General features: G+C 35.7%; 13 protein-coding genes across 13 annotated transcripts; 9 read left to right on the forward strand and 4 right to left on the reverse strand.

Annotated features, from left to right (window-relative positions):
• Positions 1 to 912: 912 nt before the first annotated feature.
• Positions 913 to 2,112, reverse strand: RO3G_01822 (uncharacterized protein; the record flags this gene model as incomplete). The annotated part of the gene is made up of 1 exon (XM_067656413.1): positions 913 to 2,112. One exon carries the CDS (start codon positions 2,110 to 2,112, stop codon positions 913 to 915), a length of 1,200 nt encoding a protein of 399 aa, XP_067512514.1.
• Positions 2,113 to 2,810: 698 nt separating this feature from the next.
• Positions 2,811 to 3,189, forward strand: RO3G_01823 (uncharacterized protein; the record flags this gene model as incomplete). The annotated part of the gene is made up of 2 exons (XM_067656414.1): positions 2,811 to 2,841; positions 2,897 to 3,189. The coding sequence occupies 2 exons, from the start codon at positions 2,811 to 2,813 to the stop codon at positions 3,187 to 3,189; spliced, it is 324 nt and encodes a 107-aa protein (XP_067512515.1).
• A 587-nt stretch (positions 3,190 to 3,776) lies between these two features.
• RO3G_01824 (uncharacterized protein) lies at positions 3,777 to 3,938 on the forward strand (the record flags this gene model as incomplete). Its single annotated transcript, XM_067656415.1, has 1 exon — positions 3,777 to 3,938. One exon carries the CDS (start codon positions 3,777 to 3,779, stop codon positions 3,936 to 3,938), a length of 162 nt encoding a protein of 53 aa, XP_067512516.1.
• A 313-nt stretch (positions 3,939 to 4,251) lies between these two features.
• On the reverse strand, positions 4,252 to 5,238 carry RO3G_01825 (uncharacterized protein; the record flags this gene model as incomplete). Its single annotated transcript, XM_067656416.1, has 5 exons — positions 4,252 to 4,464; positions 4,512 to 4,738; positions 4,790 to 4,940; positions 4,988 to 5,113; positions 5,167 to 5,238. 5 exons carry the CDS (start codon positions 5,236 to 5,238, stop codon positions 4,252 to 4,254), a joined length of 789 nt encoding a protein of 262 aa, XP_067512517.1.
• A 399-nt stretch (positions 5,239 to 5,637) lies between these two features.
• RO3G_01826 (uncharacterized protein) lies at positions 5,638 to 6,507 on the forward strand (the record flags this gene model as incomplete). The annotated part of the gene is made up of 2 exons (XM_067656417.1): positions 5,638 to 5,657; positions 5,847 to 6,507. The coding sequence occupies 2 exons, from the start codon at positions 5,638 to 5,640 to the stop codon at positions 6,505 to 6,507; spliced, it is 681 nt and encodes a 226-aa protein (XP_067512518.1).
• Positions 6,508 to 7,716: 1,209 nt separating this feature from the next.
• On the reverse strand, positions 7,717 to 10,032 carry RO3G_01827 (uncharacterized protein; the record flags this gene model as incomplete). The annotated part of the gene is made up of 3 exons (XM_067656418.1): positions 7,717 to 8,240; positions 8,286 to 9,543; positions 9,703 to 10,032. The coding sequence occupies 3 exons, from the start codon at positions 10,030 to 10,032 to the stop codon at positions 7,717 to 7,719; spliced, it is 2,112 nt and encodes a 703-aa protein (XP_067512519.1).
• A 1,389-nt stretch (positions 10,033 to 11,421) lies between these two features.
• Positions 11,422 to 11,934, forward strand: RO3G_01828 (uncharacterized protein; the record flags this gene model as incomplete). Its single annotated transcript, XM_067656419.1, has 2 exons — positions 11,422 to 11,473; positions 11,615 to 11,934. The coding sequence occupies 2 exons, from the start codon at positions 11,422 to 11,424 to the stop codon at positions 11,932 to 11,934; spliced, it is 372 nt and encodes a 123-aa protein (XP_067512520.1).
• A 1,262-nt stretch (positions 11,935 to 13,196) lies between these two features.
• On the forward strand, positions 13,197 to 13,746 carry RO3G_01829 (uncharacterized protein; the record flags this gene model as incomplete). Its single annotated transcript, XM_067656420.1, has 3 exons — positions 13,197 to 13,227; positions 13,393 to 13,418; positions 13,618 to 13,746. The coding sequence occupies 3 exons, from the start codon at positions 13,197 to 13,199 to the stop codon at positions 13,744 to 13,746; spliced, it is 186 nt and encodes a 61-aa protein (XP_067512521.1).
• Positions 13,747 to 16,090: 2,344 nt separating this feature from the next.
• On the forward strand, positions 16,091 to 18,036 carry RO3G_01830 (uncharacterized protein; the record flags this gene model as incomplete). Its single annotated transcript, XM_067656421.1, has 3 exons — positions 16,091 to 16,695; positions 16,750 to 16,869; positions 16,917 to 18,036. 3 exons carry the CDS (start codon positions 16,091 to 16,093, stop codon positions 18,034 to 18,036), a joined length of 1,845 nt encoding a protein of 614 aa, XP_067512522.1.
• Positions 18,037 to 21,063: 3,027 nt separating this feature from the next.
• On the forward strand, positions 21,064 to 21,626 carry RO3G_01831 (uncharacterized protein; the record flags this gene model as incomplete). Its single annotated transcript, XM_067656422.1, has 2 exons — positions 21,064 to 21,536; positions 21,575 to 21,626. 2 exons carry the CDS (start codon positions 21,064 to 21,066, stop codon positions 21,624 to 21,626), a joined length of 525 nt encoding a protein of 174 aa, XP_067512523.1.
• Positions 21,627 to 22,816: 1,190 nt separating this feature from the next.
• RO3G_01832 (uncharacterized protein) lies at positions 22,817 to 23,226 on the forward strand (the record flags this gene model as incomplete). The annotated part of the gene is made up of 2 exons (XM_067656423.1): positions 22,817 to 22,913; positions 23,027 to 23,226. 2 exons carry the CDS (start codon positions 22,817 to 22,819, stop codon positions 23,224 to 23,226), a joined length of 297 nt encoding a protein of 98 aa, XP_067512524.1.
• Positions 23,227 to 23,563: 337 nt separating this feature from the next.
• RO3G_01833 (uncharacterized protein) lies at positions 23,564 to 23,817 on the reverse strand (the record flags this gene model as incomplete). The annotated part of the gene is made up of 2 exons (XM_067656424.1): positions 23,564 to 23,578; positions 23,629 to 23,817. 2 exons carry the CDS (start codon positions 23,815 to 23,817, stop codon positions 23,564 to 23,566), a joined length of 204 nt encoding a protein of 67 aa, XP_067512525.1.
• Positions 23,818 to 25,204: 1,387 nt separating this feature from the next.
• On the forward strand, positions 25,205 to 26,827 carry RO3G_01834 (uncharacterized protein; the record flags this gene model as incomplete). Its single annotated transcript, XM_067656425.1, has 4 exons — positions 25,205 to 25,433; positions 25,479 to 26,284; positions 26,331 to 26,589; positions 26,637 to 26,827. 4 exons carry the CDS (start codon positions 25,205 to 25,207, stop codon positions 26,825 to 26,827), a joined length of 1,485 nt encoding a protein of 494 aa, XP_067512526.1.
• Between the last annotated feature and the right edge of the window lie 175 nt (positions 26,828 to 27,002).

Consider the following 27,002-nt stretch of genomic DNA (forward strand, 5'->3'; position numbering starts at 1 on the left):
AGAAACTTTTCATTTTACAATAGACTGACATAATTTCATTTATAACCATGGGAATAATAACATAATATCTTATCAGAGCTATTGGACATTATGATTTCTTGTAAAGAAATACGAGTGTTCATTTTTATCTTTTTTAAAATCAAATTCTTATAACAAAAGCAAAAGAACATTGTGGTTCTTACACACAAAAACCATTCACGAAATGATCCAAAATGAAATCATATAAATGTCTCAAGAAAAAAAGAGAGAGAGAGAGAGCTACAAGAAAGAAAGAAAAAGCAGGAAGATTTCTAGCATAATGTTTTTAGTATAATCCTTGTATCTCCGATTAAGAGATGAGTGCAGGATAACTTTTTTTTTTTTTTTTTTTTTTTTTGCTTTTTTTTTTCTACTTCTTTTTTCAAGATGTTTGAGAAAAAGGATTCATTTAAAATATTAAATATTGATAAAAGGGCATCAAAAGAAGAAATAAAAAAAAGATATAAAGAGCTTGCTAAAATATATCATCCAGACAATACACACACTGGCAATTTAAATAAATTTCATGAAATAGCAAAAGCATACGAAGCATTAACATCATCCACTATAAATAACACAAGATATCATTACCCACAAGAGGATCCTATCACTTACAAAGGAGGACAGTGGTCATCCCATACAAACACTCGATTTACAAAGAATACGACGTTTATATCATTATTAGCAGGATGCGTAGTGCTCATCAGTACTGTTCATCTGTTCTACATACAATCTTCACATTCATCCATGCTTCAAGCAGCCGATCAACATCATTTGAGATCAAGTTTTGATTTAAAAAAGGCAAGAACAGAAGCAAAATTATTTGGAAATGAACGAGGTATAAAAAGAGTGTTAAATCATCGATTGAGAGAGTTTAGAAAAGAATAAAGATATTTATTTAATCTTGTCTAATTCATGAATATATCTTCTTGAGAATACTTCAATATAATAATTAGCACCATTCCATACACTGACTGCAAACATGCCTATCAAAAAGGCTGTGTGTAACCAAAAATGTTGATATAAATAAAGTGTGGGTAGAGAAGTAAGGATGTTGTAAAGTAATTGGAGTAGCATGAACATCTCCAACTTGTATTTCTCACCAAATAAAAAAGCAGATCGTTGTATGAAGCCTTTTTTACCGTGTGGATCATTCAGTAACCATGAATAAGAAGTCAGTCTGATGCCTGATTCTACCTTATCCCTTCTTCCGACCATAATGAATAAATAATAAAGCGTTTGCCAAAGAGCATAAGCTGCTGTTGAATAGATCATGACTTGGGTCATATCAATACTTGAGACCTCTTTGAAGGCTGGGTATCTCGTATCACGGTATTGTGTGACGATCGATTGATTATCACAATACAGATCCTTGACGAGCTCTGGCATCCATTTGAGACAATACATGACCAGTGGAGGAGAGATGTGAATGAAGACAGAGGTGACCTTGTCGAGTGAATGAAAGACGAGTGAATTCCTCCAGGTGATAATAGCCCATGCTACTGGTCCATTTGTCATACAGAATGAGGCGATCAACAACAGACTTGAGCTTGGTTTGACCCAAAGAAAGAGCATTGTCATCCCGTTCACAAAATAACACATGTCAAAGATAAAATAGTGCCACCGTTTGGATCGATAGATGACATATCTCAGGACGAGTAAAATGATGAGTTGGATGCTATAATAAGTAGGTATCCGATTGGGGTATCGAATGGCCAACGCAGGTGCCACACAAGAGTTGCCTACGCCGACCACAAACGAGATCTTGTCTCGTAACCGGACTGTCTTTGCATCCCGATTCATCCGTTTATCAATCTTGTCGTACTGTCGCACCAACAGACCCTGAAGTCGACTCTTTTGGTCTTCGAGTCTTTTCGTTTGGGCCTTGATCTTTTCTCTTGTCTTTGTTGTCCACTCGGTCGATTTGATGACAAACTCTCTTTGTTTTTCTTCTAGTTGATTTGTTACTTGGTCTAATGCGGCTGATAGTCTATCGATCATGTCAAAGTCGTTGTCTGATATATAATCCACTCCACTGCCCCAATCATCCTCTATTGTAAACATCTCTTGATTTTCTTTCTTTCTTTCTGTCATCTTTTGGGTATAAAAAGAATTGAAAAGAAAAAGAAAAAGGAGAGAGAGGGGAAATGAGAGGGGGGGACAGAAAGGTTTTGGAGTTCAGCATGAATCGCGTGACTGTTGGAAAAGACAGTAGAGGCAGCCTATTCGCTGAACAAGACGGTTACTTCAACCGTGTTGATTGAAACAAAAGTAACTTGATACTGTCGTGGGATACAATCCGAACTAGTTGAAAAACAGGATTTTTGGCTGGTAACCACATGTGACGTATTGAAATGATGTTTGGTTTCATCCTATTCGGAATCAACTATTTGTTTACAATAAACAGAAAGAGTCTTTTCAGTGTCAACTCAGTGTAAACAGAATTCATGAAAAAAAAAGAAAACGATTCATTTCATCTGTTCTTTACTCATGCAGTGCCATGTAACTAAAGAATAATATTCCTTTCTTGTCCTAAAGACAGATAAATCAAAACAATTCACTGATAGCATGGCTGTACTTCCTTTGGATACAATACCAAAGATCAAGTCTTTATAAAAAGAGAGAGAGAGAAAGAGGCCTTTACGGCTTAAGTATGAAAAGAAGAAAAGAGAAAAGGATGCTTATGAAGTGAGTTATTTTCTGTGTGCCATCTTTGTAATCCAAACCAGTCCTTTTCAAAAGGATATTCAAAGCATCTATTCATCTCATCTCTTTCTTTTCTTTTTATAAAAATGGGAAAAGAAGAACACGCATCAAAAAAAGGTAAGCACAGTTCACAACTTCTTTTTTTTTCCTAATTTCATCTTTTCTCTTTTAGCTCACCATCGTATAAAGAAGAAGCATAAAAAGAACAAAAAGAGCAAAACGACCCCACTTCACGCTCAGGCCATGCAACCGACATTGTCCGCACCCCAAGACATCCAACTCCTCATCTCACCCACGACCGTCGTCCAAGCCAAGCAGTTAGGCGATGGTCACCTGGGCAGTGTAGGTAAAATCGGTGCTTATGGCATCAGCCACCATGCCTCTTCTGGTTCTCATGTCTCGGCAACACTGATTTGGATTCCCTTGTTCACTTTATTGATCCTTTATTGTATGCAAATAAAATAAACTAACGCTCATGAGGGACATGTCTCTGATCGGGAACATGTCTTGAATCATACGCAGGAACAAGAGGTCTCATCGGAAGTACTTGCTGAGGAAGATCCAATTCATTCGTTTTTGATTTTCTTTTTTTAAAAATAAAATAACCAATGATACCTAATCTGAGTGAGTGAATCCATTTTTTTTTTTTTCATGCAGCCATACCAATCAAACTCACAAAAGCCACGCCGCCGACGACACCGCCTGCAATGGCCCCTGAGTTGGATCTGTGTGTGAAGGGTAAAGAAGGTTGATGGGCTAAAGCAGGTGAAGTGATTGGAGATAGAGTGTATGAAGTCAAAGTGTGGGTATAGACAAAAGTACCAGAGGAAGTAACAGTAACAGTCGGTATGGCGGATGTAGTGACGATCTCGGAACTTTTGGATGTTCTTTCACCACTCAAAATCGGATAAGGTTCAGTTGGCACTGTCCTCTCTGTCATCGTAATCGAATCTAGATAAAAGTATGAGAGCACTGTTTTAAAGGATAAACCATATTTTTATGCTGTACTGTCAACAGTGGCTGTATCCTCACTGGTTGTGATCCTGTCAGACATGGTTGATGATGGTTCGGGAACAGTTGTCGTCATATCAGACACTGCTGAGGACAATGATGATTCAGGAGTAGGGGTCGTCACTGTCGAGTTTGTCTGGGTTACTGTTGTTGTCGTTGTTGTTGTTGTTGTTGTTGTTGTTGTTGTTGTTATGGAAACCTGAAAATAGAAAAAGCATGAGGTGGTGAAAGGTAATCATGATTAAGAGAGAATTTACTACATGTGAGCTAATACTGCTACTGCTTTCGATGATTGATAATGCTTCTGAGGTTGTGTTATTAGTTGTTGTATCCATAATAAAAGAAAAAGAAACCAAAAAAATACACTTTTATGATTCTAATATGAAAAAAAAAAAAAAAAAAAAAAAAAGCAAGTCCTCTTTTATTCTTCTTTGTTGTCTTGTTTAGCATCATTTAAACCCAAAAGGCTTTCAATATTATACTTTTTTAATTTGTGAAAATCTTCAACGACTGACATCATACATATTGTCTATAATGAAAGAATGGGCGTGTTATTCCCTTGCGTTCATCCTCATGATTTCTTTTTACCTGACAAACTTCCACGATGATTGTATAATCTGGATTTTCTAAATCTACCTTATGTCCTTTTGGCACTGTAGCTGCCAACAGGTTGATCACATCTTTTGTACTCAATTTGTTACAGTTGCGCACTCTGCAAACAATAGCAAACTGATAAAGGAGTGAGTAAAGAATATGAAGACCATCCTGTTCTTTACCTTCTTGGTTAACAAATTGCCTTCGTTATCCTTTTGATCAAAGTAAGAAGGAAAGAGTTCTTTTCCTACGTTTTCAATATCGGATAAATTAGATTGACAGGTCTTTTGAATAGGTAAATATCTCGAAATGTAGCGTGTCTTTTTCAATTGTTTTTCATTTAAATCTGTCAACATGTAATGAATCAATTCGACGGGTTCCACAGGATCAGTCGCACGAATAAATGCCACTAGAGATAAACTTTAGATTATATAAAGTAGTACTGTTCTATTGTTTTTACGACAATCTGTTCCGGTTGTAATATTAGCAAATCGTTTCTTTTCTTTTGATCCCTTCATTTCTGCTACTTCTTTAGCAATGGATGCCTCAATGTCTTCTTCCTCATCTTCTGCTTCTTGTTCTTTACTATCAGGATATAATGTATCGGCATACTGCAACCATGAATTAATATGTTGAAACGAATCTTTTCTTTCCTTACCTCATTCAATACTTCTAATGCTTCCTTGACAGCCCTGCTTTCTCTTCCACGAGTACATGCAACCAATACTCCTTTCATACCTGGCAAGAGATTAAAAGCATTCTTGCCTTTTGATCCTGAGGCTTCCTTTGCACAAAGGATTATTATGTTTGCTTTGTTGTTTTTTCTTGTTTATTTACTTTAGCACAGTGATATGTCTTGTTTCTTTTCTTTCTATTTCCACCTTGAGGTGCACCACGTTTGTTTGACATTGCAATAAAAAACTGACAATTGAGCGGAAAAAGAATATATAAAAAAAAACTTTTTTTGACTCTATCCATCCAACCTATTTCAAACTCAGAACATACCAAGAATAAAAGATGGAAAAAAAAAGTTGGGATGAGGTTTGGAAGATGGGAATAAGAAGGGCAAATGAAATAGACCAAGACATAGATCTGACTGAGCTCGATAGCCTATTTTGATCCCTTTTTATTCATATTTTGTCTCCTTTATTAGAGATCGGAGAAAGATGAAAAGGGAGGAATTTTCTGCTAAAAATACATTGTTTTCTGCAAACCAGCAAATGTTACACGATAACTGGACAAATGTCATTCATAAAAGCCCAATTGTTTTGATAAGAAAGAGAATAGGGCGCAAGAGGATGAATAAAGATGAACCATGTGTTAAGAGAGTATGTCCAATAAGCGATCCATATTTAACTTTTAACTCCGAATTCTTTTTTTAAACTAGTTCGATACTCCTCTTTCTTTTCTTCTTTCTTTATTTCATCCATGCTTCATACAAAGAATCCAAATTTACCTTCCATTCAATTCTTATTAAATGATGATAAAGATAGATCATCAACAATAAATGATAATAGAATAAGAAGACATCATAGACAAAGCCACAGCATCAGTAGTTTACCTTCAGAACTTCAACAGCTTTCTATCACTGGTCCTAATGATATACCCCAGAAGGATAAACCGAGTTGGATGATGAACTCAACCACGACCAGTCTATTACCACCTTTATCAATTGAAGAGAGAAAAGATAGAAGATCGCCTGGAGCGAACATGAATAATAGTCATACAAGATCAACTTCAGATTTTACACTTGTACATCCACTACCCATTGTAAATCAAACAAGACATCACCAAACACATCGTCGTACTGTATCTGCTAATACAAACACACTTTATAAAACAAACCATGATTTACCATTTATCAATGAATTGAATCACAGAGCACGCACAGTCTCACCACCACCTGCTTTATTATCAGAAGCACTCAACATTAAAAGTAAACTGGAAGAGAACAAGCCGGTGATAGAAAGAGATGAACAAACAGGAAAATATTTTTGTCCTTTTTGTAAAAAGCCATTCAACAGACCTTCTTCACTACGTATCCATACTTATTCTCACACTGGAGAAAAACCATTTGTTTGTTCAGAAGAAGGTTGTGGACGACAGTTTAGTGTACAGAGTAACATGCGTAGACATTTACGAGTTCATAAACTAGGTCGAAAAAATGGTGCTAAATAAATAAAAAAGATCGTTCTTATTCAATTGTTTCACTTTTAAGATCGCCCTGACGTCAGGTTGCAGGTTTCAGTTAAAACTTTTATCCACTTTAATTACGCAGGTTGTGAATGATCTACCTTTTTTTTTTTTTTTTAAATGTTGTTGATCAACAAGAGGATCCAATCTAACATAGGCTTTTGTTGATAAAAACCTTTTTAAATGGTTTGTTGGATGAATAAAATAAGCCTAAATACAGCCATCCTCTATCGATTGACAGTGTTCAGGAGATGAACTGACAAGGAGAATTGAGATGAAAATAAGCTCCCTTTAATTGGATCACAAGATAAAAAGGAGGAGGAGGAGGGGTTGGAATGTATTGATGGAGGGTTGTGAACAGGTTGCTATGACAATCATCAACAATCCTCATTGTAGATGACGTCTTTATAAAGAATCGAATCCAATCCAAACCCTTTTTCTCTTTACAAAAAAACTATCTTTTTTTTTTACAAAAACATTGAAAAAAAAAAAAAAAAAAAAATAGGAGAAAGTGGGAGTGATGTCAAACGTCTCTTTTTTTTTTCTCACTCCCTGTTAAATGAATGCAAGTCTCTTTTTTTAAACTTTTTTTTTTTTTTGTCACTGTTTAGTTTATTTCAGAATTTCAGTTGGAATTTCAAAGGAGAGAGAAAGAGAGAAAGAGAGAGAGTGAGAGAGAAAGGGGATAAGTTTGAATATATAAACAACTCTTTTTTCTTTTTTCTTTTTTCTTTTTTTTTTTTTTATTTTTTTGCCACAGGATGATTATACCTTCTGTTCAATTTACACTTCCTGTGTCTAATAAAAAGAAAGAAAACAAGATATAAAAGCGTATTTTTAAAAACAATCATCATCCTCGTACAACTTCAGCACCTTCCATCTTACCCAGTTATAACAATCAACTTTCATTGGATGTCTTGTTGGATGCGATCGAATTAGATCAAAGGATGAGAGAATGTTTTAGAAATGAACTGTTGAAATCAAACAATCATAGTCTGATCAGACGTCGTTCTAAATCTGTACCGATCGCACCTCCTTCTTATCATCATTTACATTCATTCAGTTCGAGATGGATCACAAATGATCAAAAGGTGGTTACGACTGCTTCAGAAGCACAAAAAGTAGCCCAATTGATTGTAAAAGAACATTTTGAAAAGATGAAAAGTGTATAATTATTTGTTTATATAAAAAAAACTAAAAGACCTCAATGGTTTCCATCAGAATCGAATCCAATTCTTTTTCTAATTGATCTAATCTTGTCACATCTTCTTTAAATAAATCAATTATCTCTGTTCGAATACCATTTGATTCATTCATATTAGCCATACCACGTATGATGACCATGAGATCATTCATACCAAAATCATTTGTACAAACCAAGATGGACTCATTTGATTTAGGTCTTTTCTGATTCAAAAGGGTATCTTGATTGTTATTCGTCTGGATCGGAACAGGTATCTGTGTCGTCTGGTGCTTGGATTCTTTTCTAGGCATCGGTGTATTATGACGAACGAGGTGTGGCTTGAGACGTCTCTCCTTTCTTTCTTCTCTCTCTACACATTTCAATATAAAACAAGTCTCATTCTCTTCAGGTGGTCGAATGCGAGTCGTGATCGATTCACGCTGATCAGGATTATGGCTGCTACGTCTATAGTGAATAGGTGGTACATGTTCACCAAATGCATTGAATAAGGTATCATTCAGTGGTAACACACGTTCTATAGACATCATCAGACTCACATCATTCTGCCAATCCTATTTACCTTCTCCTTGGATACGAATAGCCAATCGATACTTTTCAATCGGATTATCCTCCGATAACCGTAGTGACCTCTTTGCTTCTTCATCCACACCTTCTTCATCTGCCACAACTCCATTAAGAACATGAAACTTTTCGAGTAGTAAAGTGACAGCATGTTTGATTAAAATACCACATGAAATCTTTACCAACTTATCCACCCTTTCACCTTCTACTTCATGACACACCTTGATCTCAAACTCACCATCTTCCATTCTCTTGGGCTTTGCAAATAAAAAGAACTGAACCTCATCCTGTACTTCACCCATCGTCGGTCCACCGATATGATGATCACTTCCCATCAGTTGAGAGATCCTCCTGGCCTTTTTGAGAGAGGGCATGGGTGTATTGAGGTGGGTGGTCAGTGAATAGAATATCTCGAGTGGTTTATCAGAAGGAACCAGGGTACATTCATCACCACCTAATGTCTTGACCACCAAATAGTAATCACAATCTTCTTCTGGTCTAATCTGCTGAATGACTTCAGCCGCAGTCGTGCTAGGATACACATTCACCCAGGTTTCCTGAATGTCATCACTGCCTCCTTGGATCTTGAGTGCAGTGATCGATTGGGTCGAGTCCACACTGCCCATACGGTCTCGACTGACCAGACTGGATTGAGATGAATTGATGGAAGACGTCTCATTCAACAACTCACTTTCCAATCCTGTCTTCTTTTCTTTCTTGCTCCCCCTCGAAAAGAACTTGCGAATCTTTTTACTCTTCCTTCCCTTCTTTTCCTTCTTTTCTAAAGAAGAATGAAGCAACTTTTCTAATTTGGCTGTCTTTTTGGACTTGGATTGCTTATAGCTTTGTTTTTCTTCTTCAACACTCTTTGCAATCGTTGGTGTCAGTGATATCTTGATCGTCTCTTCTTGATGTTCCAAATTGGATTCTGGTAGGATATCAGAGTCTATACTTGAATGAGATTCAATATTTAAAAGAGCGTTATTTTGCATAAGCTGAGATTCTTTAAAACATAAACTGGATTCTTCTTCTTCATCATCATCAGAGGACTCAAAATCTGAAGATTCAGAATACTGCATGGCTTCATCCCACTCATGAAATTCATATTCAAAATCTTCTTCTTCTGAATCACTGGTTGAGCTGTAAATGAATTGGGATTGATACTGAACTCCTTCAGCCAATGTCACTTTTTTTCGTTTCTTAGGTTGACTGGGTGGCGGAGTTGGAAATGGATCGAAATGATCTTTTCTCGTGATCTATGAATATGCTGTTTATTAATAAATAATAAATATTTTATTTATTCACTTGCCTCCACATTACGGTGTGAGTTCAATCTGGCTAATCTTTCATGAGGTGTCTATTCTATCTTAGTCTCTCTCTCTCTCTCTCTCTTTCTTTCTTTTATTTTATTATACCTCAATATTCTCAGCTGGTATATAACCTACTTCTGCTGTCTTCAATACCTTCACGAGCCACCAATAAGAATTACTATCATCCAATAGGGTCAGTGCGTCACCTCTCACAACCGATGCTTGTCCTTCAACCGTGGCCGTGAATGTATGTAGAGCATAAACAAGATCAAAATTAATATCCTCATCTGGAATACTCAATTCCGATCCAATATCATCTTCTACTTGTTCTTCTTCATTCTCTTTGTATTCTTCTTCTTCTTCTTCATATTGATAATCATCATAAACTGATTCGCTTGAATATCCAATTTGTTGTTGTCCATCTTGTGCTGACATGTTTTTGAGGGAATGGAATGGGTAGACTAATTAAAAAAAAAAAAAAAGAAACGAGAAAGAAAGGTGTGTGGGATGATAATAGTGGGAAGGAAAACTCGTTTTTTGTTTATTGAAAAAAAAGTAACACAATTCAAGTTTTCATTGTCGTTTTATATTGGCAACTTGTCTAATAAAATATTTTTAGAGTCCATTGGTCCCTGACTTGGAAAAATTGGTCTTTGGAAAATAGAAATAAATGAGTCCAAAGATCAAGGTTTTAAGTTCCAGATAGGTCTGTCCTTTTTTTGACAAGCCTACACACTTTTTTCTTTGAAATAGCTTGTATATTTTAAATATGTATTTTCGCTTATTGAATTATGGCTTTGCTACCTTTAACTTTGTCTGGTAAAGGAGCCATTTAAACTTTTGTGCGGTACAATCCAAACAGAGAAAGTGATGTACAATCAGGATTGAAGCTCTTCTTGGAAGATTTATTATATCTTGTCTTTATTCTTTGTTTTTTTGTATAGACATGGTACAGTCTTAAGGATTGTGATTATACAATTATCATTTGGTAAATATAGAAATAAGCAGGGCCCACGTACTGAAATTTCACTACCACGCCTTTTTTTAGATTAATTGAGTCATGTTTATTTTATTCAAGCTTTGACTACACTATCTCTAAGAATAAACCATCCAAATCCTTCAAGTCATGACCTTTATGAATAGTATTCTGCCATTGTCTGTTCAAGATTTACTATATATTTATTTTTTACGAAACGAATGCCTCCAAAAGAAGAATTTTTTTTTTAAAAAAAAAAAAAAAAAAAAAAAAAAAGTTTGATTATAAGGAATCAAGTTTCATTCTGCTTATAGCCTGTATCACAATCAATTTAGTAGCTAAAAACTCGTGCCGAATGGCCTGTTCCGAAGGTTTCCAAAGTTTTGTTGGTACAATTTCAGAAAATTCTGGTAGAAAGTTGAAGAACAGAATTTCTTTTTGATCAACCGACATAGATCAACAACACTATTTGAAGATCACTTGGAGGCAATTATTATATTTTTTTTAATACGTGCGATTTATAATAAAAAAATAAAATACAAATACTTTGCATGTATATTTTTCATTTAAACAAAGAGTGCAAAGTAAGTCTCAAAGGTATCACATCGTCCAGTAAGCAGCATTCATCTGACAAAATTTCTATCAAATGGATGTTACATATGACAAAATTACTAGATAGGCAAGAATATATTTATAGCTTACAAGCCAAGATCCTCTCTTTCTTAGTCTTACAGTAGTCGCCCTATTTAAGGGTGGATATTCCAAAAGTTTTGGCCACCCTTAAATCGAAATTCGTGGCTGTTAAACAATTGAACTCACTTAATATGTATTGTAGCTGCATTATAGACATGTTTGTACAACCTGTTTCCACATTGGCCACTGTTGGTTGGTATAGATTTGGTAATTGTGTAAGGACATTAGCAAGCCAAAACTTGCTTAAGACTTGATCAAATTTGCTGGAAGGATAATATACGAATCGTAGACTCAGAATAATTTTGATAAGAATAAATATGACATAACAAATTTATTTTCTTTGTTTAGATTCCATCTATAAAAAAATGTCTAATAATAAACCTGTACGCCTTTCTATTTCTCAAAATATTGAGTTTTTGGATCAAAATGCTACTGGCCAGCTTAATCAAACAGAATTAAGTGAATGGGCTATGAAGAAATTCAATTTAGATCAACCACTTGCCCAACAGACTATATCAAACATTCTCAAAAATGCTGAAACGTTAAATAGTAATATTAATGTTGTCAATAATGGCAAAAGTCTAAAAGCAACACGCTATCCTCAACTTGATGATGAAGTAGTAAAGTTTGTTGCAGACATGAACAATAACAATCTGCCAGTCAATTGAGATTCAATCCTTCGATATGTAAGACCTATTGCTTGAGTGAATTATAGAATCCTTGAAAACGAAATTTCATTTTCTTTGGATGGCTCACCAAACTTTTTAAGCGAATTGGAGTAAAATGCAGGCCAATGAATGGTGAAAGTGCCTTCGTAGACATCACTTCTGAAAACATCCAGAACGAATTGAAGAAGATAGAAGGACTTCTTGAGCCATGTGATCCTGTAGATATCATGAACTCTTATGAACCAGGTTTATATTACCAGCACTTACCAAGAACAACCATATGTTCCGAGTCGCTTGGTTGCCTAAAAAAGTAAAACCTGTCTGACAGTTGGGTTGCTCTGCAACTCGGATGGGGCTTACAAAGGGCAACCAATTGTTATCGCACAAGACAAGAGCCCCAGATGTTTTAAAGCAAGAGCTAACTTGTTATCCATGACTGCAATTGGAAAAAAACATGAAATTGAATATCATTATTCTACTAATGCTTGGATGACAACATACGTGAAAAAGTTAAATGTTTCCTTTGGAAGACAGAATCGAAAAATTGCTCTTCTTTTGGATAATGCGTCCGTTCATAAAATAAGAATTCCGCTCAACAACATTAAATTGATATTTCTCCTAGCAAACGCGACTAACAAGCTAAATGCTCTTGATGCAGGTAGCCTGTTATTTATTGATAAAATGCTATATAAGCTGTCTTTTTGTTTTATAGTTTTCTCATTAATATTTTGTATACACAGGAATTATTGCCAGCTTCCGAGCCCAGCAGTACGACCGTGCTTTATGTCTGTATATCAGTAAACAGTTCGATAATCCGAATGTTTATAAAATGGACCAAGCTCAGGCTATGTTTTTTCTAGCTAATACATAGCTTAAAGTAAAATCAGAAACAATAAAAAACTGCTGGCAGCATACAAAAATATTGGCATTTAAAGAAAGAACAATTTGTGATTTTGAGCCAGTGAAGTATCCAACAAGTGCTTTGCCATTGGAAGAGGAGATTGTTGCCGAGATAAAATGGAATGCTCCCAAATTTCCCCGGGAAATTTGACAACAAGTTTACTGACGTTAGCCAGTTGAACCTTGAAGCAGATGAAAGCGAGATGATAGTATGTTATACAACAAGCACTACTAATAATGAAGAAACGGCAGAAGGTAACGTAGATGAAACAGAAGAAAACGATAATACAGAGCAAGATGAGCAGCGTGTCGATATAGTAGAGTGTAAAAAACGGTTGAGAGAAGCCTATGAAACTACTCTCATGTACGAAGTTCCTTTGGACGATCTTGATCGTAAATTACATCGCCGAATTCGAATGAGATTGGCTGACTCTTGTTCTGAATTAAATAAGTCAAAAGAGCAAACAGTTTGACCTTATTTTACAAAGTAAAAAAAAATATTGTTAGAGTGCTCCAAAAAACTACCACTTATAAAAAATTTTCTATTTATTGGTATAGTGGTATTTATTCTGGGGACCTATGCCGTTCTTTAGAAATACACCCATAAATAGAAAATACCCTTAAATCAGACACCCTTAAATAGAGCGACTACTGTACCACAGTTTCTTCAATACAGCAATTAGTCCATGAAAGCATAAGAGAAAAAGCAAAAAGAGTATGAAATGACAACAAGCACTCTTTTTTTCTTTAATATTAACTTCGTTATATATGTAATATAATTAGATTTTTAACTTCTATGGTTCAACTCTATCCTCTTCTGGCTCAAATTCATCCTCTGATTCAGCACCTTCTGATAATGAAGGAATGGAAAAAGTAATGGCTCAAGCCATTAATTTGGCATCCGATAAGTAAGTCGCAATTATAATCGATTTATCTTCAGAAGCAATAATCCAGTCACTGAAGTCAAACATAACGGAAGAAGAGTACGAAGACATTATGTCAGCAATGAATGTTGAGGAACCAGAACTTAGTGAAAAAGCGAATGAGCTTTTAGATACGCTTAAATCAGTTAAAAATCTCTCGAGCAGAGCATTAAGAAACAAACTATATGAGCATGCATATAAACAAGATTATGATACCATTGGTGAATATGATATTGGAATCATTGAAAACTTGATTCGGCACTTGTAAGTAACCTTTTAATATATAATTTTACGTCGTCTTATTTGTTGTTAACCCAATATCTAGCTTGGTGGCAAACCCAGGCTTTGTCCCCTCCATCTAAATCAGACGCTGACAAAAACGCACGCAATTCAATGTCTCAACATGCACAACCGACTACAAATGCCTAGCACTATTGAAGATCCTTTGTCGTTCATTTTAAATCTCCTACCAACAAAACTCCCTCGTTAAGTCGTACAGTTACCCCTTGGACTCTTAGTTGGCCAACCATATGTTCAATACTATTTGAACTGGACCATCTTTACAGCCATATCGACACTTGTACCAGACCTCCACATGGTCAGCTCCTTCTAAATTAGCTCTTAAAGCATTAAGGAGATTATTATTTTCCTAGTACTGTTCTATTGTCCTTTTTTGGCTTTGATCCCGAAGGGTTTTTTAGCTTCACATTACTTTACTTCATATTGAACTCGTTGGGACAAACAGATGTGATAAGCACCCCGCGCTCAAATGGACTTTATAAATAAATAATCTTTAAAATTAAAAAAAAAAATATCTAGCTTGGATTTGATAGAATCTCCAAAAATTCCAATGAACTCCATTGCTTTAGAAAGAACGGCAGCCGTGTACACCACTATTGTAATAACAAAGCAGCTGTTCTTATCGATGAATGATACTGTAGAGCTGGGATGGCTCGAAAGGGAATACTATGCCACTAACAAAGCGAAATGGGATGGGATATTGTTCAAGGTCTGCAATCATAAGGTACCCACAGGCTTCGTAGAGTTTTCAGGTGGGGCCAATGATCGTACTAGTATTCAAAAGGAAAGACACGGCATCCAAAAGCTCTATAAGATGATGGCAGATATGTTGAATGGACATCCCTCTGGTATTAAAAAACAAGTTTTTTGTTTCGATATTATGATAAAGCATTTTTGAGGGGGGGGGGGTTTACAAACTAATGGTACCTTGTACTTACTGTTCCAACAACCGTAAAGCTTCTATTAAAGTTCATTTCCCAAATCCCCCAACTACTCGCATGGAGAATGCTGCAATTAACCATGTCGATCAATTTTGATGAAAAAGTATCATTACAATATTTTACTTTTATTTAATGAAATATATTATAATATCAAGAATAATAATAATAAATACTAACTTTATCATTTAAAAATATAAATTGAGTTATGATATGTCAGAGTATAATATGAATAGGCACAGTGAAAGAAAGCAGAAACTATTGATTATTTTGAATAAAATATCAGTACGGTTTTTCTTTTTTTTTTTTTTTTTTTTTTTTGAAGAAGAAGAAGAAGAAGAAGAAAAAGAACGTAGATACTTACACTAATTGAAAAGCAAGATGAGATTTTCAATTTTATGAAATACGAAGAGTGAGAAAACCAGGTATAAATCATTGCGCTATACTTGAATATTTACCTAATTAAAGTATCTAAGTATTCCCCTAATGCTCCCAATAGCCGGGGAGGAATAATTAAAAAAATACCAGACAGAGCAGCAAAAAGAATGGACAGGACACCGTAGCGTGATGATCCTCATAGTTTTGATTGGTAAATCTAAAAAAGAGCATAATACATTAGCATGTTTGTTTAGAATGATGGATCAACCTTACTATTGGTAACAGGCTACGGTATCAATTTTGTTATAGGAGTTCAAGTGTATACAATTATTTAGACAGCGTTATTGATTTGAAACATGAATAGGTTCACCACATAAAGGTACTTTGGACCGAAAAATATTAGCTACCGACTTTTTAAAAAAGCTGTTTATTATTAAGTAAAAATGGTTCATCTTTTAGACTTTTAAATTTCAATTTTATTCATTGGATTCAAATCGTGTAAAAAAAAAATACTATCCAAATTTTTGCTCTGAATAAATGTTATCCAATTTGGTGTGGTCCAGTATTGGAGTAGGTACGACCTGCAATAATCATTCTATTGGCCAGAAAAAAATTTCTATTTTCATTTCCCAAAAATTCTATTTTCAAACGCAAACCACTGTTTGAAAAGAAAAAAGGAGTCACACATCTCTCTCTCTCTTTCTTTTATTTTCTAAAATGAACACAACTCCTACAACAGATTCCAGCACACCACCTAGAACCCCTTCTAGACATTACTTTTATAGAAAAGCTTCTTTGCCACCTACCAATACAAGCTATACACCTACAACCCCGCCCATCCTCCTTAACGATACTGAAAGTGCTCATGTCTTTGAAAATAAACTCGATTCATTTATTAAGAAGCCTTCTATTCAACAAACTGTCACTCAACTTACCTTCAGCGCGTCTGCAGACCTTGCACGTCGTAAAGCCGATCGTAAAGCAAGAAAAGAAAAAGAAGGGGAAAAAGTGATTGCTGAAACACCCAATACCACACAAACAACTCCATTTGAAAAGCTGGCATTACTTTTACCTCATGAAAAATCAGCTTGGTTAAATAACATTCATGATGACGCTATGCTTTTGAATCCTCATCAATGGCTCAAATTGGCTAATCTCTTTAATGTTAATTCCAAGACGGCTAGACAGCAAACCTTGCTAAGTCATTTGCCCTATTTACCTAACGTCCTGGAGGATAGGTCTATTTCAAAAGAACAAGTGAGACCACTGGAAAATTATTTAGAATTGCGTGATATACAAAATAGAAACTATGCCAGAGATTCGTAAGCTATTGATATGTGAAAAAAAAAAAATTGCTTTAATGATATACTTTCCAGGGTTGCCGAAGGTGTAAAGTTGATTAAACAAAATAGAATAAAAGAAGCCATGGAGCATTATAAAAGAGCATTAGACATGGATCCTAAATATGCTGAAGGATGGTTTCATGTAGCAGAAGGGTAACCTTACCGGTTGACTGATTATTCCTAAACTAACAATCATGTAGACTTGTTCAGCAAAATAAATTAAAAGAAGCAGCAGAGCATTTAGAACGTGTTTTAAAACTTGAACCAGAGCATGAAGGTGCAAAGGCACTTATAGCCAGCATTCAACACACTTTGAACCCTAAACCACAAAAGCAAGATGAATGGGATTTGGTCGATGAAAACGGTGAGGAGATGGGTAAAGCAGACAAGCTTGCGAGATCGAAATCACCTTCTAAAAGACGTCAAAGACGATATGAGAGTCCAGATAGAAAATCAGAGGGTCGTACACGACGTGACCGCTCTAGTGATAGGCGCAGCAGTAGACGCCGTGATGACGAACCAAAACGGAGTAGAAGACGAGAGGATCGATCGAGAAGTCCTAGACGTCGCTCTAGAGATAAGAAGCGGGATAAAGACCATTCAAGGGAAAGAAAAGGAGATGAGAACAGGTCGAGAGACAGAAGAAGAGATGAAGATCGTTCAAAAGACAAGAAAAGAGATAAAGATCGCTCAAGAGAAAGAAGAAGAAATGGAGATCGCTCGAGAGATGAAAAGCGAAATAGAGATCGCTCGAGAAGTCCTATACGAGATAAAAATCGCTCAAGAAGCCCTAGACGTCATTCAAGAGATAAGAAACGCGATGGGGAAGATCGTTCAACAGACAGAAGAAGAAGACGTGACGATTCAAAAAGTAGCAGACGCCGTGATCGCTTAGGGGATAAAAGACGCGATGATGATCGTTCAAAAGATAAGAGCAGACGTAGAAGAGAAGCAAGTCGTTCGACTTCCAGAGATCACAGACGACGACCACAAAGACGCTATGAAAAAAGCCCAGATCGAAAATCAGAAAAGGAGAGCCGTACAAGAGAGTCTAGCAAAAAAGAACCCAGTACAGAAGAGGACGATACAAAGGAGCTTAGTGCAGATGGCCAGATCACAAGAGAATCTAGAGTGAAAGAGCTTAGTAAAACTGAAGACGACAAAAAAGAAGAGAGCACAAGAGAGAATGTTGCGAAGCTCGAAGGCTCAGATGAAGGAGGAAGCAATAAACCAAAGAGAGGCGAGAACAGTTTATCACCTACTACAGATACCAAACGAGATAATCGCAGAAACATGAGCCCATCAAAAGAAGGACAATAAGCTTGGTTTTATTAGCTGCTTTAAATACTTTAAAAGATGAAATGTTTTATTCAATAAATGTTTGTAGACTATTTAAAAGTAGTTTTTACATTCCCAAAATTCAAGTAAAGAGCTCATCCGTTAAATACAAAGTACAAAGAGGAGTGAGCTCATCAAGATAAAAGTAGATGTAAAGATGGCTTTATCACCTGTCAAGTCTTACGAATAAACAATATATTTTTGCTTTGCTTGCAAAAGTTTCCTTTTACCGATAAATAGATAATAAACATGTTGTTAGATTGTCTTTTTTCTATAAAATGAACTTTTTTTTTTTTTTTTTTTTTTTTTTTGGGAAAATGAATTGCTAACAGAAGAAAGTTTACCAAACAGATCATTTTCCCATATACTAAATTGCCTTTGCAATGTTGTATACACAAGAGTGTATATTTGTGTTTGTTGACCCTTAATCCTTCCTTTTTTTTTAATGTGCCGATAGCACATTCTGATGTTTCTATGTTTAAATGAGATATTTTATTTAAAGGCTTAAATGAGCACGCGGTGTTCCAAGGTATCATAATTGCCCAAGATAGATCAAAGGAGATGTAAAAGAAATTAATAAATCCCTTGTGTGAGCAAGGGCAAAAGAGAAAAAAAAAAGATTGAATGGGGAAGGAGGGAAAGATGCGTTATAGACATCAGCGTGACCTCTGAAGTAATCTGTGCCCGAGGTATATGGACGATGTAGGCGAGCATGTTGTGTGGATTAGGTAGTTAAGTTCATAAAAGGTGATATAAGCAATTGGATGAACATGTTGGACATTTATTCACAGAAGCTATACATGGTCAAGTATATATCCTGTGCGGTGCTAGCATGATGGGGCAAGGTCATACAACGCTAAGCATTCAAGGTCAATAAGGCCAGGACGAGCAAAGAAGTTGACAATCGCATTGTAAATGGGAGTCCTGAAACGCTACAGGGCGATGCGGGTTCGATGGAGGAATGCTTTGTGAGCATGTTGGACTTTACAGCCAATGAGTTCATTGAGGAAAGTAGGATCGCGAATGATTGAAGGATCTAAAGAATCGAATCGTCGCGGAGTGTGATGTTGAATTTGCTCAATTATGAACAAAGCTCAGTTTCATAATCAATGTGGGTAAGAAAGCTAACTAAATTTCTATCTGAATAATGAATATCAAGAACTCGACGGGGATTAGCGTGCAACCTGCGAAGGTTAGAACGCGACTGTTATAGAGGAAGGCGGCGTTGAACAGGAACATGAATGAGTTTAAGGCTTGTTGATTCAGCAGATGAAGAATATTGCCTAGCAAAAGCAGTCAGGCTACGTTGAGAATTATCACGTTTGGGCTTAGCAACCTTAGACAGAGGAGGGGAGGCATTGTTAGGCAAAAGGGGGACTCTTGGATAGGATGAGAAGATGACGAGGGAGGAAAGAAACGGTTGGAGATGTAGTGCGCCCAGAAGGAGAAGGCGGAATGTCTGTGGCTAACGGCTTCAAAGCAAGTTGTTTCCGTAAGAAAATGTTCTCTTGTTGTAACTTGCGTATCTCAGCATGAGCAGTAGCTGATTCTACCCGCAGTTATTGAAGTCGCTTTCTGTTGTGGTGCATAGCGAGAACCTCTAAATAAGGTAAAAATTTATAGAAAGTGATGGAAAGTGGAAAGAAGTTTTGGTTCAGAAAGTACAATGATTCTACTGCCAACTTGACGGTCTTATTAAAGAAAGCACGAACTTTTAACAAAAAATTTGCAATGATTTTTTGAAGCACAATTCGAAGATTTGTGAGAAATACTTTCACATATATTTTTCACTTTCTAAAAAAAATGAGGTCGTTGGTACTCTTAAAGGAAGACGACAAAAGAAATATTTACTACGAAAATGGAGCTGAAGCAATAAACCCGCCTCTGTTTGAAGAGTTCATTAAGCTTAATAAGCGTAACATTTTTTTGTAAGGACAAGTTTATTAAATAAATAAATGAGAAGTCACGTATTGAATAGGGTGAATTTCGGATCAACAAAGAGCATAAAATAAAACAACGGACAACGAAAGTAGTCTAGATGTAGTCTTTCTTTCTTCTATCTAAAAAACCTATATAGCTTCTAACTTGTTTGGCTTTCACTACCTTGGAAAGATCACATAGAGAAAAGTGGTCAAGGCGTTAGACCTAAATATACCAACTGACAACAAAACGTTTCGAACAACCAACAATAGGTCAAAAGAAACGTTGTCGAAAATAAATTGCCATTGAACTTTTCAAATACACAAGAAGTGCAACCAATTATAATTTCATTTGAAAGCAAGGACAAATGTTGAGAAGGCAAATGTAAAAGATGAATAGCGCGGTAGACCAAGTGAGTAGACAAGGAACAACCGAATAAATGAGGCCACACTTGCTCCCGCAGATAACGTTTTTTGGACATAGAAAAAAGGAATGATCAGCATGCTCAGTGATTGATTGAGATGCACAACGACAAATTGAATTACATAAATCTTGAACATGTTTGTGCACTACGTTTACTATATGGCAGACAATATAAAGACATCTTGGCAATGTATTAGGTTGAGAATGTTGGGTATTTGTACAAGATAGAAAAAGGCGATCAAATATTCGTAGCAAGTCAAATAGACTGTTTGATTTATTTAAAAACAACTTGAAGAACCCTCTTAATTTGAAGTATTTTATTATATTTGGTACTTATAAGATGAATACAGTAAAGAGACAAGTAAGAAAAAGGAGAGGAACTGATAAGTTAGAATGCACCCTATTGCCTTCATTTATTATTTTCTTATTTGATCTCAGTCCAGCCTATGTCAGACTATACAATTATCAGTAATGACCAAACACGACTTTTTTATGATAGATAAAAGCACTCTACTCAAGCAAGAATTGTGCAAGATTGATATGATGAAAAAGCTTACGAAAATTGCCAGAAACACCATATATATTAATAACAATAACAAATTTCCCTATGTATTTATACCCCTTGCATAAAAAAAGGCGAACAAGAAATTTGCGGGCGACAAGATAATGGACATGGATGAAAGTATATACCACTTGAGCTTTGGAGATATGATGCCTGTCAAACAAGCTTTACTGAAAGCGACTGCTTCCCTTTTGAAAAAGCCACTACTAAACGAATTCGAACTGTGTACTATGGAACCTTCACTGTTAAGCAACTTTAACAAAATTAACCCAGCGATTGAAGAAGTTTTATACGAGCAATTAAGCAATCAAGCAGGCCCCCTTTCAACCCCTCTCGAATTGAAAGGTATCAGCGAAGTTAGCCTTAGCTTAGCGGAAGAAGTTATGTCAATCAAAGACGTTGACGAGATGCTCTCATTTATATATGAACAAAAGAGTCAAATGGCCAAGCAAAAGAAGAGGTCATCGGAGGAATTCATAATGCTCAATATATTGGAAAGAGTTGTGGAGAACTTTGGCCTTTGGGGCTTAAGTACGAAGGATTCAGAATTAAATTTCTATCGACGTTTTGCTGAGCTGTTAGATATTTTGTTCATTGGTACTGACATAAGAATAGCCGATGGAGAAACAGGATCAAAGAGCAGCAAAACAGCAATCAAAGTCAATAAGGCTTTGTTCCACACCTCAGACATATCGTCAGCATACCCAAGGAAAATTAATCTACTTCTGAAGCTTAATGAATCTATAACTGTTGAATTGTCTTCCAATGAATGGAAGAAATTGTCTGTCAGCAGAGACGTTATACTCAAACAACAAACAAAGAACTTGAAAATAAACGCATGCATTTTATCTACACTACGTTCACTATATGGCAGCCAATATAAAGACATCTTGGCAATGTATTAGTTTGAGAATGCTTGATACTTGTATATAATAGAAAAGTGTGGTCAAGTATTCATAGCAAATCAAATAGACAGCTTATACTAGAAAATGTCGAAACGTTTGATTTATTTAAAAACACCTTGAAGAATCTTTTCAAGCTTAAGTATTTTATGGTAGACAAAAGCGCTCTACTTAAGAAAGAGTTGTGTAAGGCTGAGATAATGAATAAGCTTACAAACATTGCCAGAAATAACATATATGTGAATAACAATAACAAATTTCCCTATGTATTTATACCCCTTGCAAAAAAAAAGGCGGTAATGTGAGCGAACATGATGGTGACTTATTGGAAAGAAAAGGTATATAAGCATATGTTTAACGAGATTTGCGTTTGAATGCTACATGTCTGTTTGATGATGATGCTGTTCTAATTAAATAAATCATTAAAAGTGAATTACTCTTGATGGCTACCCTAAGCTTTGGCTGGAGAATAACACTTGTCTCTGCTGAGCTTTCATTCAGGGAGCGAGAGAAAACATTAGCTATATTTAAAACGGCAATTGTGACGTACATGAGTTTTCTCATATATATATCTCTCTCAAAAGAAGTATAATTGTTTATTACCAACCCTTGGTGCTCTGTTATTATCCCTTGTAGTGTGTCAGAAAAGATACCAGATATTGCCAGTCAATAGGAGCAGCTGCTAAGCAGAGTTGATAAATTGTGTCAGACGCCAACAAAAAAAAAATCAATCCTATACATCAAGACCGAATTTACGCTCTACTATTGTATACAAGTCGCGACCATACGATATATACAAGCTATATATCTTATCCTTGATTACTATCTAAATGCTTGCTTTTGCATCGCTTATTTGACGAAATTACTTATTATCACATATAATAATTATTAGTCTAGCATATTGGTTTCATAAAGTATTAACCGTGCTTTATTTCTAGCAAGTTCAAACCCAACAATGACAAGATCCTATCTTTTTAACTTTATATCTAATTACAATGTTACATCAGTTATTGAGGAGCGACTCAGTTCGCCAATACAATCGTCGTTCCTGGGTTTGCCAATTTAGCTATAACCCACTAGGCTAACTTTTCTTTTTATATAAATACCAGCGACCTCGTGGGTCCGAATAAAATCCCTCATTTTGTTTTTTAAAACTTTTAAAGAGACTCTGTAAAGCCTCAAACCGTAAAATATATCACTGAAAGCAACGTTTTTACTGATGAAACTGGCTTCCATACCAACATGAAAGCGAGTAGAGCATGGGATTCCAGAGGACGAATGGCAGTGGTCACTACCCCTACGACAAAAGCATTTACACATACCATTATTGATGCTATACCATTATTGGTGCTATATCATCTGTAGTTGTGGTAAACCTGAGTGTTTGTGTACCAAAGCGGCAGCCAAAAGTAAGGAAGATTCAGGATGGCAAAAGAAGAAGAAGCCCCGAAACAGCTTCTAGAGAAGAAGGGCCGAAAGGCGCAAGCTCATGTACTCTTGATTTCTTGATCTCAAGACCAGCAAACTTGCTGGTAGGCTCTTAACAGCTTCTTAAATATAGGCGCCTGGGTCATCTTTGTAAAGCTCAATTAAACATTGCTTATGCTCTTCCTGTAGCTGTAATTTCGGTCTGTTTTGAGTATTTGTTTTATTTTCCATATTTTTTCCACCAGACACGAGCAGTGCCTTCATTGACGTCTGCTTAAGGGCCGCAGCTCTAATCAACATTATGTATTAGATTTTGTACTAGAAAAATAGTTCTTTTACGGCAGAGCCATATTCGATATACTTAGTTAAGAGTTCTGCACTTATTTTCATAGTTGTTCCCATTCCTTCTTTGCTTTGTCCAACATGTTTATCGTTGGTGGGAAAATTAGTGCTTTCTTCTAGATAAGAATCAAGATTAACTAACTGCTTTAAAGCGAAAGGATTAGACTTCTCATCCACAATGTCCATTTTCGTAGTAAATATTTCTTTTGTCGTCTTCCTTTAAGAGTACCAACGACCTCATTTTTTTTAGAAAGTGAAAAATATATGTGAAAGTATTTCTCACAAATCTTCGAATTGTGCTTCAAAAAATCATTGCAAATTTTTTGTTAAAAGTTCGTGCTTTCTTTAATAAACCGTCAAGTTGGCAGTAGAATCATTGTACTTTCGCCTTAAGAGATTCTTAAATGTAGGATGATGAAAGTAATTGTAACAAAAAACGACGAAACATCAGATACATTCAAGACAGGCTGATTCCAACAGACATACAAACATATACGTATAGAATATGTTGCTACCATTAAAGCCAATAGATTGCCAATGAAAGATTCTTCTAGAAAAGCGCTTTTAATAATTGGTTCTTAAAGAATTCACCAAGCCACTTTGTGGAAGCGTTATCATAAGAGCAGCTTTATTTCTAGAAACAAAAGTACGCTGGGATCATGTTACATTCTTTTTTCAAGCAAAAATTATATACTGCAATACAGTATCAATTATGTACGCAAATTCTATTGAGCAGGTTTCACAATAAAAAAGGAGGGGTGGGGCATACTTGTGAGATTAAAAAGATACATACGTAAATCTATTCACTGTAATGGAGAGTATAAGATCATCCAACTTTCCCACATGTAGTATGTGTATGTATATAATACAATCATCAATTGATGCTATACAAACAGTGAAATCATTTGGCAGTGAATAGATACTAATGTGGGTTCATAGTCATTTCTGTAAATCCTTTCAAAACTGTAATCTTTTACCCAAAACTTTCAAACTGAGATGATTAACAGGAGACAAAATTCTTTTTTTCTTAAACATAAACTTCATTCAAAGTTTCTGCAGGGATGAAAATCCATATGAATCTTTTAGTTTTCATTGTATTAATTTGTTTGTTATGTGGGCTTGATAAACCTGCACCATTAAAAATTAGGTTGCCCATGACTACTGCTGTCGAATTCAGCTGAGCTCTTATTTCGGATTCCGTGTTTGATCGATGGAAGGCTAAAGGTTTTTTATCAAATCTGTAAATCTTTTTTCCTGATCTATCAAATCAAACTTTTTTTCTTTTGTATATAAACCATAAAAGAAATCATATTCCTCCTTTTTGCCGCTTCTTTTTTTTCTATTTTCTGTAAAACAAAGCATGCACCAGTTAGACTTTTCAAGGGTCCATGTCAAAGCAAGTCAAATAATACAAACAATCCACCACTTTTTTATCTATCAATTACCGAATTACATAGAAAGCTTACCAGATACCAAAAAGCATATCAAAAGATGGATTCTAATCATTCTTTATTTTGCTGTTGGACTCTTATTTAACTGGGCTATCAGCGCAGTACTAAGACAGATGCCAAACATGCACCAGTTCCCTTCTAATGTTGCTGGAACTATTGTTTTATTCTTTTTACTCATGTGTTCACATATGGTCTTGCCAAAATATACGGATCGATTTGTTCAATTGATTGATCCTTATTCAACTATTGCTTTAAAAAGCATGAATATCATGTTTGTACCTCCTGTAGTAGAAATTGTAAATAATTCACCGACGCCCGGACGTGAAGTAGGCAGAATGATTTGTGTGTTTTGTAAGTGTTATGTTTCAACATCGATCGTTATCTAAACATAAAAAGTTGTAGGATATTTTGTTGGTTTTATCTTGACAACCATCTTGGTTCGTTTGCTACGTTTTTTGCTGTATAACCAGTACGATTTCCTGCAGCGTACCATCACGTCAAATAAAGAAAAAACAACAAGCGTTGATCCGAAATTATCTGAAGAAGCCGCCATCATCAATATACCAGAGGAAATTCGTCATAAAGCTAAACCCTCCGTCTCTTTGCCTTTAAACGATGCTCATGGCTTACCTTCTGGTTCATCAGATAGCACGATAGCCTCTTTTTGTGCCAGCACCCATCATCACTCTGAAAGCATACAATTGGACCAACACAGCTATACACAATTACCAAAAGACAAGCACGGGCCTCTACATGATATTGTTATCTGGTGTATGAAAGAATCTAATTTTGATGACCTTACCTTCTTTATTTTGTTTTGTTTTGCAGCATTTGTCTTTTTACCCTTACCTGAAGATAACGGAGCTATGCCATTCTTTAGATTATTACTCTATTTTACAATGACCATTCTCTTATTTTCAGTCTCTTGTAAACTACCAGTAAGGCTACGTCTCATATTTCACCCAATTATCGTCACAGCAGCCATTGTGATGGCCGGTATTGCATACTTTGAGCGCGTCAAGGGATTTGATATAAAACATGGAGCTCATTTGTACAAGTCTGGAGTCACATTTATCTCGCTGGTCGAAAAGACAAATGTGAACTGGCCTGGTGCTGGTGATATATTGGCGACTACTATGGATGTGTCAATAATTTCTTTAGCATTTAATGTATATAAAAGCAGACCAAGTCAACTTCGCCAGGTAATAAAAAATAACATTAAAGGTCTCTCTCTAAACATCTTTTTAGTGGCTCATTATTGTTGTCTCTATTGTTCCTGTAGCATTTTTGATCATGTTTATTACTCCCATGTTTGCTTATGCGATAGGTTGCACCCCAGCTGATAGTATTGTTTGGAGCTCTAGATCAGTGACGACTGCAATTGGTATTGTTATCAGTCGTGTACTAGGTTCCAATCAGAGTATTGTTACCTGTATTATTATCTTCACTGGTATTACCGGACCCATCCTTGGTCCTACTCTACTCAAACTAGCACGCGTGAAAGATGGTAAACAGAAAAACGAAAGCCAATTTCGCTGTCTAATATTGTGATAGATGATTATATGACGATCGGTATTACTATGGGAAGTCACTCTCACGGTGTTGGTACTGCCTATTTGATTGATAAAAATCCAAGAGCAAGCGGCATGTCTTCAATTGCTTTTGCGATCTTTGGTACCACTGGGGTTATTGTAGCATCTATTCCTGCACTCTCGGATATTATCAAAAGATCCTCAGGATTCTAATTTTTAGGCGCTTCTCTTCTTCCTATCTTGCTATACTTTTTTAATTACAATCTATAATTCCTGTCCTTGCTTTAAACAAATTAATCATTGTATTTAATATATGCTATTTTCTTAAACTTATATCGCTTTGTAAATTGTACTCAATGGAATAAAATGGGGTCTTTTTTTCTCTGTT

Source organism: Rhizopus delemar, genomic scaffold, assembly GCF_000149305.1.
Source record: "Rhizopus delemar RA 99-880 supercont3.1 genomic scaffold, whole genome shotgun sequence".
Classification (NCBI taxonomy): domain Eukaryota; kingdom Fungi; phylum Mucoromycota; class Mucoromycetes; order Mucorales; family Rhizopodaceae; genus Rhizopus; species Rhizopus delemar.